The sequence below is a fragment of the Haemaphysalis longicornis genome, unplaced genomic scaffold (assembly GCF_048455015.1).
Source record: "Haemaphysalis longicornis isolate Haplotype H1 unplaced genomic scaffold, Haemaphysalis longicornis Haplotype H1 scaffold_1, whole genome shotgun sequence".
Lineage (NCBI taxonomy): Eukaryota > Metazoa > Arthropoda > Arachnida > Ixodida > Ixodidae > Haemaphysalis > Haemaphysalis longicornis.
The window spans coordinates 21,322,459-21,342,125 of NW_027526203.1; the positions used below are offsets into that span (position 1 = coordinate 21,322,459).

General features: G+C 47.7%; 1 protein-coding gene across 1 annotated transcript in view; it reads right to left on the bottom strand.

The window, feature by feature from the left end:
- The window catches only part of LOC144157864 (uncharacterized), a 70,562-nt gene that overhangs the window by 29,763 nt on the left and 21,132 nt on the right, over positions 1-19,667 (bottom strand). The window contains exons 6-8 of the mRNA XM_077688618.1: positions 19,012-19,311; positions 8,083-8,256; positions 4,203-4,497 (exon numbers count right to left, since the gene is read on the bottom strand). Of these exons, the coding sequence (XP_077544744.1) occupies positions 4,203-4,497; positions 8,083-8,256; positions 19,012-19,311 (769 nt within the window). The remainder of the gene's footprint in view (positions 1-4,202; positions 4,498-8,082; positions 8,257-19,011; positions 19,312-19,667) is intronic.

Consider the following 19,667-nt stretch of genomic DNA (forward strand, 5'->3'; position numbering starts at 1 on the left):
CTATTTTATAAGGGCATTTTCTGAGCTAACCCCAAATAGCTTTACTTGTTCCAGAAATAGCTGGAACACTATAAAAAGGGGCTTCCAAGTTATTGTTCAAATTGAAAAATTTTTAATAGGCCCGGTAACGAAAGGGTTAAAAGATATGTCTTTGTCAGACAAAAAACGAAGGGTGAAGTGGAACATGTAGTCTGTAAAGTTGTGGGAAGTGTTTGTGTCACTTTGTGTCTATAGCGCCTTACACTGTATTAGAATGTGGATTACGGATAGGTGTTCTCCACACCTGCTGCACAGCTGTCTTGGAGAGCCAGTGAGCAGGTGGGAGTGAGTCACGCGTGTGTGGCTTATCAGTAACCTGGTCAAGGTGACTTCTGCGTATCTGCGTGTCTGTAGGTGGGGTATGGTCTCAAATGTGGCTTTATTACATGTAGCTTGCCTGTCTGCCTGTTTACTGCAGTCCGCTTGCCATCTTTTATGAATTTATTGTCTAATGTGTGGCTTGAGGTTGGTGTAGGGTACAGATTCAATGTCTACTGTGTTTAATAACAGCAGCAGTGGCAGCCCTTTGATCTGCTGCCTCATTCCCGGCAATCCTACAGTGGCCAGAAACCCAGCATATTGTTAGTTCAAATTTTTCAATATACGTACACGGACGTTATGGCATCGTAAAGAAGACTGACGATGTGGTTTTTACATGGCATTTTAGATGCTAGTGCACATACAATACTCAGGGAGTCTGTATATATGACGGACTTAGAAATTTGATGTTCTCAAATGTGATTCACGACAAGAAAAATGAACACGCGTCTGCCATGAAAATGCTGGTAGTAGAATTTAGAGCGACACATTTATTAAATTTAGGTCCATGAGCAGCACAAGAAACAATATTGGCAGTTTTTGAAGCATCACTAAAACTCTTCCCGTTGATATGTGTACTGCAAGGACGAGAAGTGCTGCACAAGTGCGCTTCTTGGCACTGGGTTCTTATGTAGTTTCATAAAGATAGGTCACAAGAAACATGCTGCAGTTGCCATGGTGGTAAAATGCTAGCACCCTCAGTGAGAAGGGCAAGGAAACAGATTGACGATTTGAAAAGAGCTTGATTGTGGATATATCGTCAAGGACAGGTTTCAAAAGGATGGTTACTTAATGATGAAATCTTAAAAGCACATAACAAATCTGTCTATGTTCGCTGATATTCCAGGCACCATTTGTTGCATTCAACTTACAGACTCTGGGCCGGGCTAGTGCAGAAAAGCACTGGCCGCAAGGCGGAGACCTAAGTGAAGCACTGGATCAGGCATGTGTTTTTTGTTGCTGACCCATACATCCCACTACCATAACCTGACCGAGACCCAACCAAAGCACTATAGATCCACAGAAGTAGTTCTTTGTCAGCCCTATACGATTGGTGAGAAAGCACCTTCAGAATGCTTATTGCTTTAGGCATTTACGTTGAAATGAATAAGTTTTTCATCAAACAAGACACCTGAAAACTTGTGCTCCTTTTTTAGAGGAGTTGATGCACGATTAAGGGTAATCTCTGGGTCCGCATGAAAGCTGCCATTGCGGGAGAACACAACACATGAAGGAAATACCATGTGTTATAGTATAAAGCAGGGGACAGGGGAACTTTCTTCGCTCGGTTTACCCTGATGCTGAGAGAGGTCGCAGAGCTCCCTGCCTGGTAAACAGACAGGGAGCCCATCGGCCAAAGCTTGATCATGGCTCTGACTGCCATCGTTAGTGGTTTCTTACCCTCCACCGATAAGTACATCACCACGGTTGGTTAAAACTGAGGTTTAGAGGCTGTTCTGCTGCACAGCCCTGTAGATTTTTTTTAGAGGTACACGTCTGTAAAGCCCCTTAACATTATGTAATCAACTTAGCTGAGCGCATGCTATGCCTACCGTGTTAAGAGTCATTTACACACACACTAACCAGGCCAAACGAGAAGCAGTTGAAGCATTTTTAAGTGCAACAGACCAGCCCATGTGTGTGGAGTACGTCGTTTCCACGTGCTACACGTGTATGGGTAATCAACCTGCACTGTGTGGGTTTGAATGAATTACTTTGTGCCCGTTCTGCAATGCACGCCCTTTACCCTCCCTGGCTCACTAGAATGGCAGATTAGTGAAGCTCACAGTGAACTGCTGCTGCCGAAGGCTACAGCCAGTACATTTACACACAGCACCAAAAGTTTATGGAACCTGATTTCAACAATAAAATTTGACTTCTTGGCTGCCTGATGCCTAAGCTCTTGCTACACATGCAGTGATACTTTGAAGCGCGATGCTTTGAGTATGAATACAAATCCCACACTGTGCCATCAGACAGCAGAGAAATAAACACTCAAAATTGTGTCCTTCAAACTTTTAAAGTCAGGTGAACATGTGCGGCCAGTAAAGTAGGCATGTGAAAGTATTCTGCAGTACAGTAAAGCCTCGATACAACCGACTAATATGACGAAATCTTCACTATAGTCAACCGAATGTCCACTAAGAGCAATGCACATCGGTTTTCAATATAACAAAGTAAGTGATGCTGTAATTTCAATACAACACATCCCCTGGACTTCAAGAAAGATTAGCTGGAAAAACAACTTCACCATGGCAATGATGGCTGGAGAAAAAGCAGTACTTGCACAGGCTACTTCGGTAACCCATGAAGCTGGGCGGGGTGTGAGGAATTCGCTCCCACACAAGCAGGAAATGCACAGCTACAATGCCCCCTCCCTTTTTTTTTCCTTCACAGCATCGCTGACTGCGGAGACACTGCGTGCACACTAATAAACCAGCCTTCCTGCTCGACATAGGCTCACACGACCACATGCGTGCCCGTCTGTGATTGGCCTTCACCTACCAGCCTGTTCTCGTAGCTAGTGGCCACAGCTTCTGCATTGGTTAGTTCTCCACTGGGGCCAGATTTTGTAAAACAGCAGCCGTCATACTGAAATGGTACACTGGCATGAAAAATGCATTTTTACTTGGCTCAGGAGTCCCGTTTTGTGGCTAGAAGTCACCCAAGCCACCAGTATGCTCACGGTTAGTCCGAGCGGGCATAAGCAGGACGTACTCTAAAACAGTTCATGCGTGCGCAACCTACAAAAAAAAAAAAAAAAAGGAAATGTGCAACACTGAGTTGTGCTCCTTCTGTACGAGGAGAACGTGTGCTGCCAACTGGTTTCTTACTTGGCTGCCCGATTCGGAACAGCTAGCTACCACAGCTGACAATGCAGTAACGAGGAGCCTGTTATGTCCAGTGGGCCGATTTCTGTGATGTTCGGTTGTCACCAGCTGCACAAACCGCACAAGCCACATTTTTCAGCCCATCCAGGCATTTGGGAAAGGTTACGAGGTGTTTGTTTCATGAAAAATGACAAGGTTTTATGTTACGTCTTCCACACCAGGACTCTGTACGTTAAGCCAAGCCAATGCCAAAGAAAAAATGTTTTCTGTGAACACGCAACTGAACGAGACACACAGCAACCTAGTACCTATTAACAAGTGGTTACAAACCTCACTATGTAACCTCACTTCAGAACTTGCTTATTCTAAAGGTGGCAAAGATTTTTGCTACACAGAGGTGCTGTCACAAATGCTAGAACAAAGTAAAACCCTCAGACAAAGTGTTCTTGTTCCTTGCCTTCGTAATGTTGAAGCTGAAAGAAAAGCTGTTTGCACGAGAAAATTTTGAGCAGAGGAGGGTTTCCCTGCAACAGTGCTCGTGTGAAAAATCTACTCATTGAACCTGCTCGCTATTCTCACAACAAGGGCACTGCTGTAAAAGCTGCTGCAGCCTCTGGCGAGCACTTTGTTTCACTGGCCATAGGAACTGCAACCTGTAGAAGAGCACTTTTTCAATGCAGAGCAAGAACTCGCCAAGTTCACCTGTTACACCAGTTACTGCAGGGGTGTTTTCACTTTTTGCCTCCATCAAAAAAACATCCACCGTGGCTGGGTTCGATCTCACGCCCGTGGGCCCAGTAGCACAACGCCTTAGCCACTGAGCCATCACGGCGGGTAGCTGTTGACATTAAAGAAGTGCCGAACATGAAGCTGACGAAGCCTGCCTGGGCAAGTTCACTCCACCCATGGGAATTCATGCACGGCTAGGTGTGAGGGGTGGATGGCGAGGCCTCATCCCAAGGGTCCTTCACATAACCTTAATTAAAGGTGCTAGCCACCAGAGGAGGCACTCACCCGGGAGATGGCACCTGGGTTTGGCTGGGGGGGTGACCGGCCCACTGGGCTTTGGGGCAGCCGGCTTCACTGCTGGCTGTTTGGCCACTGACTCGTGCGATCCCTTGGCCGCTGAGGCGGCGGGCACGTTCTGCCGATTCCGGAATGGCCGGCCGTGCCAGTATCGCTGCACTCGTCCCCCTTCAGCTCCCTCCCGCTTCCTCGAGGTGCCACCCACGGCTCCTCGCCCGGGGGGCTGCAGCAGCACTCCAGGGGCATTCTCCTTCTCCTCACCACCCGAGCGCTGCTCTTGTGCCTAAAGAAACGGTGCAGTGCATGGCATTTGTCTCCTATATCTGATGGAATATATTTCATTGTTCAACGCTATATCTGGCATTTGAGAGTGCCCGATACTGGGTGTTATCAAACACTTACTTGGTGGTAAAAAATAGGCAATTTTTAAAATGGTACGCACCCACCCTGCTTACCCTCTACACTAATCTGAATGTATCAACAACTGCCACATAAAAGTAATAGGAAAACAGCACCGCGAAACAGAATGATGCTTCTGGCTGCTGTCCGAGGTCTTCCGCTTCACAACAGTATCTATGCCATGTGGAACTGGTGAAATGACTTTCTGGCCCTCGTGAACAACGTTGAGGAGCATCCAAAAGTTGCCCAAACTAAGCGTGAGCTACAGCAAAAATAAAAGCAAAATAAAGCACTCCTCTGCAATCTGTGGCTACCAGACATCACAGGAAGCAAATGATCTGATGAAACATTAACACCTGCCATTTTAACTGCTTGTTTTTCCACGCCACAGCACAATTGAACAGGCTAGTTTTTAAATGACAAGACAGTCAACAATTTGTGTTTCTCCAAGGGCTCACTTTGAGGCACTTTTGACCATGCAGCCAAGTGCTGCCCTTTTTACAACTTGTGCGACTGACGCCTGTGCATAATACTACATGTAGTACCTTAAGCATGCCTTACTAAACTACAAAGCAATGCAGGAGGATCACAGTACTGCACAGAACGTTTTGGGCCTCCTCTGGTCACATGAGTGGTACCCTAAACCCTGCAGGAGCAGAAAATTGGCTTTTTTCAGCAGGGAGAAAAACAAACTGCGACGAAGCTGTGTACTGCTCAATGTCGCACACTTTCTGCAAGTAGACATTGCCTAACCGTACACGTGCCATACTGAGAGAGCTTATATCAAAAGACACAGCATCATTTGCATTGAGCTTTGCATGCACGCCGGCCACGACCATCAACATGTGCAGTGGAAAATGAGTTAATAAATAGGAGCACGACTGATGGGAATTCCACTCGACCAAAAGTGTTTGCGGTTTGCTGGTGGAAAACGGGAAAAGCAATCACAAAATTTATTTAACTCAACTTTCGTACATATCAGCACAGTAAAAATTTAGTTAAATTGAAATCTAGCCATTAGAATATTGTTACATTTTTAACAATGGATGTTGCACGGCCCAGTGTGAAAAAAGTGTAGAAAATATTCACATTTGACCATTTGTAGTGTTCTCTATACAAAAGCGCAGGAGACGCTTGCGGGATTTCTTAAAGGAGCACTGACACGAAAATTTTATGTTACACTTTTATTGCTTTTATCGATGCTTAATGGTCTGTTAAAGGAGCACTGACACGAAAATTTTATGTTACACTTTTATTGCTTTTATCGATGCTTAACCCTTTAATGCCGGAATTATGAAATAGGCCACAAAAAATTATTTTATTGTGTTACGGCTTTAAACAGGCACCGGGATTGCATTCTAGATTTGCATTATCTGGGATGCAACTTTAACGCCGAGTTTTAGGTTTGTCGCGAATGCGCGACAACAGGCACTTAAGCCCATATCTGGAATGGAACTTTATCGCCTACTTTTAGGTTTATCCCGAATTCGCGACAACAGGCGCTTAGGCAATATGAGGAAGTTCTGCCGCATGAATAAAGGGGATGTCTTCAGGCCTGCAAAACAATGGCTTGTCTTAAAAACTCTTATTGCACAGATTCCAAGCCCTGAAATCAAAAACCTTAAAAATGAAAATGAAACAAAAAACGTAGTTTTAGGCAATGTAGCACCTCATGGGCCGTCTTTTGAATGCGTGCAAATAGAAAAAAGTTTTGGGGAGCTTGTACTCACTTTGGCTAGTCAGAAAACGATGAAGTGTGAGTTGTCTCACGTGGCGCGCGCTACCCGCCAACTGATAGCACAGAACAAGGAGGATGCTGATAGACATACTGTGCTATAATTTTTAGCACCTTATACTAGATGGCGCTACATGTCTAAAGCGCAACCACCACCTTTGTGCCTCAAACACATCACAGCCGCCGCTAAAGTGCCTAAATGGCCGAGTGTCGTGAATTCGCGACATACTGCAAAAGCAAGAATCGTTCAACAAAAAACGTATTTTTAGTCAATGTAACACCTCTTGGGCAGTCTCTGGAATGCATGCAAATAGAAACACAATTGGGGGAGCTTGTTCCAACTTAGGTTAGACAGAAAACGATGAAGAAGTGGAAGCCGTCACATGTGGCTCGCCCTGTCCGCCAACCGACAGGCATGCTGGGTTCTTATTTTCAGCAACTTATACGAGATGGCACTACATGTCTGCTGCGCAACCACCACATCTGCCGCAAACACCTGACAGCCGCCGCTGAAGGCAGCAAAGCTTGCGCGAGTTGCTTCGCCAGCTTATTCAGTACGTCGCGAATTCGCGGCAACCGGCATTAAAGGGTTAATGGTCTGGCTAACCTGAAACAGCACTTCAAATACTTCAGCGCGTGATAGTTAATTACATTGAACGGCCTGAAAATAGTTTGTTTCAAATTCCCGCGTTCTCATCCCGAACGGCGCATATGACAGCCTCCCGGTTTGACCTCACCGCTTTGTGCGCGCCCGCTTGAGAGGGTGTTGCGCGCGCTCGCCGCTTGAGAGGGTGTTGCGCGCGCTCGCCGCTTGAGAGGGTGTTGCGCGCGTGAAGTGACGTCGCAAGTTTTTGACGAGCGCTGTCGCGTCACTTCTTTTTCCTCTCCTGGAGTGATGTCACGCACATGTCCATTTGCTGAGTGCCGCTCCGCGCGCTGCTCCGTCGGCGCGATAAATGCGATCCAATTGAACTATGTTCTTCGCGTCGCAGGCCGCTCATATTTCAGCCACCCGCCGCGGTGGCTCAGTGGCTAAGGCGTTGCGCTGCTGAGCACGAGGTCGCGGGTTCGATTCCCGGCTGCGGCGGCCGCTTTTCTGATGGAGGCAAAAAGCAAAAACGCCTGTGTGTACGAAATTTCGGCGCACGTTAAAGATCCCCAGGTGGTCAAAATAAATTTTGGAGCCCTCCACTACGGCGCGCCTCATCGCCTGCGTTGCGTCGGTGCGTTAAACCCTACAATCAATCAAATCATATTTCAGCCAGGGTATTCTGTTGAGTGAAGGAAGCGAACTGTGCAATAATATTAACGCCGAAAATTGGTGTCGGTGCTCCTTTAATGGGGAGCCGAGTGCGGCAACGCGAGCATGTGTGACATCTGCGCCGGTTGCGAGTGCACCAGTGCATTCATTTTTGGCATTATTGAGCCACAAAACAATATTGACAGCATCCTTGTGCCACATCAAGTGCTGCTAAGGCAGGCAACGCTATATGCCTCACAGAAAGGTGGTCCCATTATGAGGAAGGCAAGTGCCCCCAACTACTCTACGATGCGAGCACACAGTAATGGTGGGAAGTGCATGAAACAGAAAAAAAAAACTTTTCGTTCATTACATCGATGCAGACTGTCACAGTGGGTAATGCTGCCTCACCATTTTATAACCATGGGGTTGGGTTTCAGTGGCAACGCTAGTGAGCGGAAACTGGAAACTCCTCCCCCGAGTGGCCCACTCACGTGTCGGTCGGCCACTGGTCCCGAGTGGTCGTGCAAGTCGAGTGGGTCACCGCCCACTGCATTGTCCATGGGCCGAGCCTGGTAGCGGCGAAAGCCCTCATCCCATTCGCGATGCATGCCGGAGGCATCAGACTGGCTGTTGTGACTTTCAATCTCGGCACTCAGGCGGAGAACCTGCAGTAACAGCAGGCCCAACTCACCAAGCCAGATGGAGAGACATTTACGTTTAACTTCTGCCACTGAGCAACACCGCGAAGAAGTACGCCCACTTTCCCACAAGCAGGAACAATGAGTAAAGAAGGTGCCCACGCACCAACCTCTGATCAAATGATTGCCCAGCAAAGCTGGCCATTTTATCACACAGTCACATGGGCAAACTAAACACAGTTATAGTTAATCTCCCACCTCTCTTAATAAGGATAATAATAGGAAGGATTACCAAATCTCCCCCCCCCCCCCCTCCATGTTCCTACATGAACGATGACAGGGGGTTCTGACAAAGGTGCCACCAATAGATCCAAGCAAAAAAGAAGGCCCCCGGCTCGCTGGTAAGCCGCAGAAGCAAGAAGAAATGCCACACTGCAGGGGTGCAGAAAAGGCGCAAGAGTTCACTGCAAAGTCAAAAAGGTCTCACGAAGACTCGCAATGCACCGTATTGTACGGAGAATGGACCCCGCATGCATTACAGCTATCCTTATTAGGGGGCGAAGTCCCTTAGGGACTCGAGCTGTCGTCTCCCGTCGTATTCTCAAACGGTCACGGTACTACAACACCGGGACACTAGTTTTCCAACACCTCGCACTAGGATGTAATGCGTACTAAAAGTGTATAATTGATAAAACCGGTTTAAAATAAACTAACATGATTTAAAGGTTTGTGTAACGCTACCTGTCCACTTTAGCAATCGTCAAGCATAGGCAGAAGCAGTTTGTAGACAGGCAGTCATTTATGTTACACTCAAATACCCACAGGCTCTTACACTAGGGCTGAAAAGCAAGAAAAGGCATACTTACCTCGTTCCGGGGCCTCGATCACCAAGGACAAGCCTCCGAGGCGAGCATTGCACTGCACTCAAGTTGAGCCCTGCCACTACCCCAAACTGGGGCCGATGGGGCATGCAAATTGCTTAAATCCGGTTAAACACAATAGAGGGCACCACCACCTCAGCAAGCGCGCGATTCCTCCTCTCACCGATGCTTCTCCGGCACCCTATCAGCACACGCTGTGTGGCAAAAGGGAGACTTGCAATCTTTGAATACACTGATACACTGCATGCTTTGCCCCTCCCCGGGTTTCACATTAGTGGATTAGTGGAATAGTGGCCCAGGATTTTTGCACTTCTCACGAGGTTACACAGCTTTTGTAGGTGACCAAGAATTAACATTGTTTGCTAAATACATTGCAGTAGCCACTTTTCTGCATCTGCGTTGCCTCTCGTTAGTTCTAGGCAGCACCTGCTGTTTCAACGAAGTGTGCCAACAGCACAAAGGAGTGCCTAACAACAGGCCCCAAAGCTATCTCCAGAACACTCACCACAGCAAGCATACATTAAAACAATGCGAACATTATGACAATCACCTGAAGCTACTTCCTTACATGAAGAGACCTTGCAGTGGATAATGGCTCTCCATAAAAAAGCAACTTCTACCTACAGAGGGCATGAGCCTAATTTTTACTGTGGGTAAATACAAACAGTAAGAACATAAGGCAACTAAGGCATTTGTTTGCAGTCTAGCCCAGTTATACGTCAGAGAATCAGAAGCCAGTTCATCAGAATTAGGGAATCAGCAGATTAACTCATCGAATCACAAGCCATTGTACTAGTGGCAGTCCAGGCCAAGAAGTACCCCTTTGCAAGCATAGCCTACAGCTGTTAGCACTGTGTGCAACACCGGTGGCAACGCTAGTGAGCGGAAACAACAAGGTGGTTGCTACTGTCAACTGCAAATTGCTTTCCACTTCCCCTGGGACAGAGGCACTGCATTCTAATACCCACCATTCAGCTGCAGTTTTGCAAAACCAACTTTACATCACAAATGGGCAAGGCGTCGTATGAAGGGAATGAGGAATATTAAGTAACAAGTTTTTATGGACATTTATTGACACTGCAACGTTTCCCATGGCCATGCCAGGGGCGGTATATATGAATGAACACAAATTCTACGACTACAGCAGCAAAGCATCAAACTCGACAATGAATCTTGTTGAAAAGCACCATTATTGCCTGTGCTACACAGCAACTTTCCAGAGACAGCTGAGCACTTACAAGTGCAGCTAAGAGACAGACAACTGGTTCAAAGGCCTTTGAAAGACCCTTGAAATGGCCGTGTAGCACAGGTGTAAGTTATTTGCGCAAGTCATTCTTCCAGAAACAAAATACTTATCTGCCCATGGCTGTAGGGTCGCTTCAGCACGTGTCCCATCGCAACCTACTGCGGCAATGCTTCTACATGATTCGATGCTATCTCAGTCTTCAGAATTCTGATACATGGGTTCTACTCTCCTAGCACACTTTATACAGGATATGAGTGCTTTCAATACAGACTTACGAGTGCATTACATTAGCTCAGGGGTTCTCAAGCATGTTGGTCCCAGGGAACCCTGCTAAGTTCCGTTAAGTGCCAAGGACCCCCCCCCCCCCCCCCCCCCCCCTCTCGCCATTTTTCATTCCGTTCATGCTACATTAACGTGCAATAAATTCAAAAGCAAGCAAGGGTATTGTTTTTTTTTTTTTTTTTTTTTGCCGTCGACTTTACGCGAATGCGTACGCTAGCGGCCCCTATCTCCAAACAGTAGAAATGCGCATGGGGGTAATACAACACCGAGATTCAAGTGCAATAGTTTAACCACGTGGCCCGTTTTCGGAGTCTGGCTGGCTACAAGCTGCTGGCGAGATTTATTGCGCAGCTCGCGCGTTTCTGTTATGCGCCGAGATGTGCTTACTGACACTCAGGCGTGAGTAATGGAGGTTCCTTAGATCGATCGCACCTCAAGTTCACCATATAAGACTTTGCGACTGCGGAACCAGGGAAAATTTATCAGTGGCTCGCGGAACCCTGAGGAAGGGCCTGCGGAACCCCTAGGTTCTGCGGAACCCACTTTGAGAAACCATGCCTTAGCTAACAGAGGGCACAGATTGGCTTTTCATGGAGCTTGGGATTTCTCGAAAATCTGGATCTGCAAATGTTTCTGCTAGACGTACAGCTCTGACTGTTTGAAAGTGTGCTCATTTTCCTGCGTTTAAATCAACAATAGCACCCATAAATTCCGCACACACATTGCAGTGAGCATTTTAGCTGCCCCAGCCAAGGCCATTAATTGGTGCAAGGACTGATGGTAAAAAGAAACACCAACAAAAAAGCTTAGTTGGTGGGCTATACAAAGATATTTTGTTCAAAGATGGATACAAGCCCGGCACTTCCAGTGTGATAGTGTTGATATGCTGCGCTCCACGTCTAAACCGACCTAAAAGATAATTTCGAAAAGAATGCGCAGAATTGAGCTAAGAGACATTTCTCTTAGCACATTTAGCTTAGCTCTCGCGCTCTCTCTCGTCTCTGAAGCATGAAGCGGTCTAGCATGAGGCGTTGGATAGCGAGTGTCCCGGTGTGTTCTTTTAGTACACGTTACGTTCTAGCACAAGGCGAAAAATGAGTGTCCCAGTGTTTTAGTACCGTGACTACATGAAATGACGACAACAGGAGACGCCGACAGCCCGAGCCCCTAAGGGGCTTCACCCCTGAAACTGTACACATTTCCCAAATGCCTTTACTCTTCCAGGGACGAAGTGAACCACAAAGCAGTCAACCAGAAACTGACCGAAAAAAAAAACTACTGCGTTGTCGAGACGGTCCCTCAGTTTGTGTCAGTTTCTGCCTGTAGAAAGTCCCTAGGGCAACCATTCCCAATGGTGTTCTACGAACTAGCCCAACACCAAGCTTTACTGAAGCCTCACACAATGTTAAAAACCATTCATAGTAATGCAGATTTTTTTTTTTTAAGTTGGAGCAGGAGATGAAGGGTGGTGCTATGGCTACAATCTACAGACAAAGCGAGCATGAAGTCAGTGGAGGTACCTCAATTCACCACGATTTATAAAAAAATGCCACGTATGATTAGCCCCCCCCCCCCCCTCAAAAGAATGTGGTAGTGAACCAAGTGGTTTCTACCTGGCAAAGCAGTGACCCAGACATTCTATCCTGGCCATCCCAGAAGATGCATGCAAGCATTTGCTGCTATCGTTGCAACACTTGCTCAGAATGAGAAAGATTCCAGCGTTTGCCTTAATCGTGCAACGCTTGCTCAGAACGAGAACGACACGTTATAAACCTTTTCATGCGTTAATCTTTCATAAGATCAGGACATATCCTGGGCTGTGTTGCACATGCGCAGTTACATATTCCTGTCGACTGTGCCAATTATAGGGCCGCTAGCACAGCCCACTGATAAAATGGCAGCTCCCAGGATGAAGAAGTTGAAAAGGTCTACAGCGGATGCCCTTCCAAGGAGATGCCCAATGATTATCACTTCCAGAAACATGAAAAAGCTCACACTTTTAGCAACAACGCTCTGGGTAAAGGTCGTTGCGGCTGCGAAGACAAAGCAAATCCGCTGTAATTGTAGGCTTGATGATGATGATGGTTGGGTTTTTATGGCGCAAGGCCGACTAGGGGCAAAGAGCGCCAAAGGAAAGTTTATTTAATGAAGTGAAGTGGTTACCACAAAAAGGTAGGTAAAAAAGAAACATGTCAACCGAACATAGTAAAATCAGTTACAATAATGGTGATGGCTGGTGTATAGGGCCAGATTTGATTATGCGTGATAGGAAATGAGGTTTAAAAACTTAACGTCGGACAAATACTCAAACACACGTTTAACAGAAACAATGGCTTCGTCACCTAGAAACAGCGATGGATGTAGTGGGATATGTTGTCTGTAGAGTTCTCTGAAGTGTTTGTGTCTTGTTGTGTGAAGTGCCTTGCATGTTATTAGTATGTGCACTACGGATAGGGCCTCTCCGCAACTGCTGCACTGGGGCCTAGGAGATCCCGTCAGCAGATACGAGTGAGTTGCATGCGTGTGCCCTATCCGTAGCCTACCGAAGGCGACTTCCGTGTGTCTGTTGTGCGAGTCAGATGTGTACCGTCCCAAGTGTGGCTTTATTACATGTAGTTTGTTGTCTGTCTGTTCATCCCAGTGTGTTTGCCATGTTCTGCGCAGGTGTTGTCTTATGTGTGGCTTGAGGTCTGTGTAGGGTACCGTTGTAATGTCCACAGTGTTCCTGAGTGCAGCAGCACCGGCCCTCTCGTCTGCCAACTCGTTCCCAGAGATCCCTGCGTGTCCTGGGACCCAGCAGAGGACCAGCTCATGCTTTTGTGCATACACAGACATGATAGTGCAGAACACAAGATTAACTATGTGGTTTCTGGGGGGCTTGTGCGATGACAGTGCGCGAACAACACTCAAAGAATTTGTATATTAGATGGAATTGGGAATGTGATTTTCAAGGATGTGTCGTACAATCAGTAAAATCCCATACGCTTCTGCTGAAGAAATTCCATACGCTTCTGCTGACACCATACTGGAGGTTTTAGAAGCGTCACTATAAAATTCTGCACATGTGTATTTAAACTGCAAAGACAGAAAGTGCTGCAGTATTGCAGCTCGTGGTACACGATTTTTGTCAAGTCTCATAAAAGAAAGGTCGCACGACACAGGGCGAACTTGCCAAGGCGGTAAACTGTTAGAAAAGGATGACCTGTACACATCTAAAAACGAAGCACTGAGATCCGAGGCTCGCTCTCTCACTCTAAGTGAAAAGGGCAGAGGAACGGATGGGCGATTTGCAAAGAGCAGAGTTGTTGATGTATCGTTAAAGACAGCATAAAAAGGATGATTATTCAGTGATGAAATTTTAAAAGCATATAGCAAGTCCATGTACGTTCGTTGGTTCTCAAGGCTCCACTTATCACACTCGACATACAGACTCTCGACAGGGCTAGTGCGAAAAGCACCCGAGGCGAGACGAAGCCCCAAGTGTAGCACTGGGTCAAGCATTCGCAACGCTGTTTTAGTCGCCGACCCATATACCACACTGCCATAGTCTAAACGAGACCCAACCAAAGCAGTATAGAGCCGTAGTAGGAGTTCTTTGTCGGAACCATAAGATTGATGGGAGAGAACCTTAAGTATATTTATTGTTTTCAGACATTTATGTTTAAGTTCCTTGATGTGTGGAATGAATGTGAGTTTCTGGTCAAACACAACACCTAAGAACTTGTGCTCCTTGCACCTAAGAACTTGTGCTCCTTGTTCACAGGAAGCGACACGCCATTAAGAGTAATGTCTGGGTCCATATGAACCCCGCGCTTCCTGGAGAACACAACGCAGGAGCTTTTTACAGGATTTAATTTAAAACCATTCTTGTCTGCCCAGCCGGCAAGTTTCTTTACACCAAGCTGGACTTGACGTTCGCAGATTGACATATTGCATGATTTATAGGATATCTGCACGTCATCTACATACATGGAATAAGAGATTGTAGGTGGCAGTGCCTTACCAAGAGAGTTCATTTTTACTATGAAGAGAGTGCAGCTCAACACGCCACCCTGTGGCACGCCATTTTCTTGCACGTAAACGTTTGAGAGTGCAGAACCAACTCTTACTCGAAACGTTCTGTCTGACAAGTAACTAAAAAGAGTGTTTAACATGTTACCCGATACACCGAATGACTTGAGGTCCCTAAGGATCCCATAACGCCAAGCGGTGTCGTATGCCTTTTCAAGGTCAAAAAAGACAGTTAAACAATACTGCTTATGCGCGAAGGCATCCTTGATGTACGAGTCAAGAGCTACCAGTTGATCGTTCGTTGATCGCCCCACCCTAAAGCCTGCCTGGCAGCCCTCGAGAAGACTGTTGTACTCGAGGAAGTACACGAGCCTGCGATTTACCATCTTCTCGAAGAGCTTGCACAGGCAGCTCGTCAGGGCTATAGGACGGTAGCTTGAGGGGGACGACGGGTCCTTTCCCTCCTTCAGGAAAGCTACAACTATAGCCTCCTTACAAGAGTTTGGAATGTGCCCCGAAAGCCATATCTTGTTATATATGCGTAAGAGTGTTAGAAGAGTGTCTGCGTGCAGGTGTTGTATCATTGTGTATGTGATGTTGTCTGGGCCCTGAACTGAGGGTTTACACGTGCTCAAAGCAGCCCTCAGCTCATGTAGTGAAAACAGGGAGCTGTAAGAAGTCTGTGATTTGTTGTTGTCGCGTAGGGACTTCTTTTCACAACAGGCTTTATGTTTCAGGAAAGTATTCGTGTAGTGTGCTGAACTGGACACGTGTTGGAAGTGTTGTGCGAGTGTGTCAGCCTGGTCTTCAAGTGTGTCCCCTGTAGTGCTGACCAGAGGCAGGCTGTGTGTTTGTTGTCCCTTGAGTTTACGTATTCGTGTCCATACTTTCCTTGTGTCTGTGTAGGAGTTTATTGATGTTATGAATGTACGCCAACTCTCTCGTTTTGCCCCACGGCGCACACGTTTTCCTAACGCCTTGGCCCGTTTGAACAAGAGGAGGTTTCCCGACGTGGGGTACCGACGAAGGATACCCCACGCCTTGTTCTGGGCCTCTCGCGCCCGCCTACAGTCCTCATTCCACCACGGCCTCCGCTGGTTGCGCGGGGCACCAGAGGCGTGGGGAATGGACTTTTCGGCGGCGTCGAGGATGTGCGCCGTGAGGAGTTGGGCTGCTTCCTCCACGTGTAGGTGTTTTATGGTTGTGTGGTGTAGTTTAGATGTTTCTGTGAATGTACTCCAGTTTGCTTTTGATTCATTAAACCTGTTATGGGCAGATGGACTGCATGGGCCTTTACCTCTGTATGTTAGGGATGTGGGGAAGTGGTCACTACCATATGGGTCCGTGCCCACGCCCCACTCAAGACATGGAAAGAGAATTGCAGAACCAATAGCCAAGTCGAGATGTGAGTACGTATTATGTCCTAAGTTATGGTATGTAGGCTGTTTTTTGTTGAAAAGGCATGCTCCTGAAGATGTAAGAAATTTCTCTATCAGGCGACCTCGGGCATCCGTTCTGGAGGAGCCCCAAAGAGAGTTGTGCGCATTAAGGTCGCCTGTTAGGATGTATGATTCGGGCAGCTGGTCGACCAGCGCCTCGAAATCAGAGCTCGAAAGTGCATGATCAGGAGGAATGTAAATGGAGCACACCGTTACCAACCTATTAAATATTATTGTTCGAATTGCTACAGCCTCGAGGACAGTGTTCAGAGTGACAGGGTGGCAGGCTAAGGATTTCCGGGCGACAATTGCCACACCTCCTGAAGAGTGTGTGCAGCCAACCCTGTCCTTTCTGAATACCATGTACCTATTTAAGAAATTAGTCTGTTTGGAATTGAGGTGAGTCTCTTGGAGACACATGAGACTTGGCTGATTGGCATGCAGGATATCATACACATCATCAAGATTTTTAAGGAGGCCTCTGCAGTTCCATTGAATGATGTGTTCTGTTCCCATTATTTAGGTTTAAGAATGAATGGAGTGTGTGTATGTGTTCATGTGTCGTCTTTCGGGGCTGTTACTCTGGGGTTAGGCTTTTTAGGCCTGTCTGTAGGCTTGGAAGTCGGTGGCCGCTCCTTGCGCTGCGTTGCAGACAGGAATGGCCCGACATCCATCTCGTCGTCGGATGTCCGAGGGGTGCCTGACGAACCGGGCCCCCCGGACTTGGCCCCCCCTCGGGAGCCCTTCGTTTGAGCCGCCACCGCCGAGGGCGTCCGGGGCACCAGAGGTGGCACGGGCGGTGCGGTGACGGTGGGAGCCGGTGCGGGGCCCGTGGTGTCCATCACCTCGGTACCCTCCAACGGACTGGAGGACGGGGAGACAGAGGCGGGAGTGGCACCGTTCCCGACAGAAGTGGTTTGCACCACAACCGCTGCTGCCTCAGCAAGCGGCGTGGTGCCGGGTTGGGCTGCGTGAGGCAACCCAGCGGGGGGCGGAGGCGGGACCAGGTCAGACTCGCTGAACTGGGTCCCTGTGGAAACCAGACGCCGCTCCGCCCCCCGGCGAGCCGCGTCTGCGTACCTCCCCAGAGGGAAAGAGGCGAACCTCTTTCGCGCCTCTGGGAAGGTGATGTTCTCCGTGACCTTGATGTTACTTATCTTTTTTTCCATTTGGAATTTTTCACACTTGCGGGAGTACGCTGCATGCGGCCCCCCACAGTTTACACAAGTGAGAGTTTCGGATGGGCAGTTCTCGCTAGGATGATCGTGCGCCGCGCATTTTGCACACGTCATTCGGCCAGGGCAAGAGTTCGTACCGTGCCCGAACCTCTGGCACTTAAAACAGCGCCGCGGGTTCGGGATGTAGGGACGAATGGAGCAACGGATAAAACCTGCGTTTATGTATTGTGGAAGAACTGCGCGGTCGAAAGTCAAGATAATGTGTTTGGTCGGAATCTCCCTGTCGTCTCTGCGGATAGTGATGCGTCTCACGGCAGTGACGCCGTGATCCTTCAAGCCGGCAAGGAGATCCACATCCGTTTCGTTCAGCAGGTCTGTCTCGGATATCACACCCTGCGAGCTGTTGAGGCTCCGATGGGGTGTGACCCGGATGTCGAGATCAGCCAGTCTAGTCTGAGCAAGAAGCTTTGCAGACTGCTGCTTGTCATTTATTTCAATTAGGAGTTCACCAGACTTTTGTTTTTTGCACTTATACGATTTTCCTACTATGGCTTCAAGATACTTGGCAATCAAGAAGACTGACTGAGATGCAAGAGGGTGGGTTGGATTGATGGATTCCATGACAAGAAATCGAGAAAAATTATCTGGTTCAGGAAATGTCAAAGATGGCAATAAAGGAAAAGATACTTCGGTGCGGCCCCTTTTCAGGGACCGATCACGTTTGGGGGGGGGGGGGGGGTTTAGAGAATGCCATACATCATAGTATAGAAGCAGGGGACGGGGGTACTTTCTTCTCAAACCTTACCCTGATAGCCTGAGAGGTCCCGGAGCTCCCTGCCTGGTAAACAGACAGGGAGCCCATCCGCCGGAGCTTGACCTGGGCTCCGACGGCCACCGTTCGTGGTTTCTAATCCTCCACCTATAAACACATCGCCGCGGTTGGATCCAGCTTATGTTTGGGGGCTCGGGGTACGCGGTATCGCCAGTACCGTCACCAAGATTGCTCAAGGTGCCCCGTGCGGGGTAATTGTAGGCTTGAACCTTCATGATGGTTGTGAAGGTTGTGTACAGCTTCGCTACCTGCAAGTCTTATGTGTTAGTGTGAGCTTCTTTCATGTTTTGCTTTTGACTTTGAACAGTAGAAAGAAAACTGCAATGACAGCTTCTCACAACTCATACACCATGGCATAGTGCCAGCAGCGCTCATTCATGACCTCATTTGCGTAGTTTCAACTGAATACGAATTGGCTGCACCACCGGTTTGGTGAACTCAGCTTGCGCCTTAGTACAGATGGCTTTTTTTTGCTCCACGGAGTAAAAATTTTGTTGAAGCGAAAAAAAAGCCTGATAAATGCTTCACTGTGGCGAGGACCTTGCTGCATTAGCTTCTATGGCTAGCAGACGAGGAATTGGAAATATTTCGCTAAAGTGGAGTTCACAGTAACGGGGTTCCTGTACACTGGCTGAATGAGCTTGAAATATGAAACAGGCTTGGACAACGCTGAACTAACTCTCGAACAGGGTAGCCAGCTGCACAAGGTGCAGCTCTAGCAATGGGTTCAAAGAAACAAAATATTGCAAGTATGATAAAACTTGCATACGAATACAGCGCATGGCCAGAGTGAAGAAAAGACTGGCCACTACACGTCCTGCCCTGCCTTTGCCCTCTCGGAGCAACAATTTTATCAACAGACCTACACGCTTATTCACAGCTCAAATGCTGTAGAGACAAGACAAAAAGTTACCTCGAAGTCGATGTCCGTCTGAGCCTCAGTTTCACAGATGGCGCGCGACTCCCAGTAGGGATGGGCAGTCTGGGTCCACACATGTCGCCTCTCTTCCACCTCCTCCTCCTCCTTCCCCCCCTCCTCCTCTTTCTCTTTCTTCTCTTTCTCCTCTTCCTCCCACACCTCCATCTCATCCAGGGCAGTGACGTACGAGCCACTGCCCAAGCTGTCGGTGCTGCATGGACTGGCACAAACGCTCCATATGGACGACATCCCACCCATCTCCATTGCCGCTATGTCATCCTTATCTGGACCATCCTGCAACGACAGGCAGAACAAGCATAGCTGAGAAGCGCTTATGGTCAAGAGATCCAAAGAGTCAGAAGGTCCAAAGAGTCAAAAGATCCAATAATCACGTGACAGCCGAGTCAAAAGATCCAATGGGTAAAAAGGTCCAAAGAGCCAGAAGATCCAACGAGTCAAAAGGTCCAAAGCGAGTCAAAAGATCCAGCGAGTCAGGAGATCCAATGTGTCAAAAGGTCCAATAATTCCGAAACCGCGTCAGAAGGTCCGACAATTATGAGAACCTTTAGAGCCATGGCTAGGGTATGTAATTTATAGACTACGTCATTTTATTGTACTTTTAGTGTTGTTTTGGCTCCCTTGAACTTTCA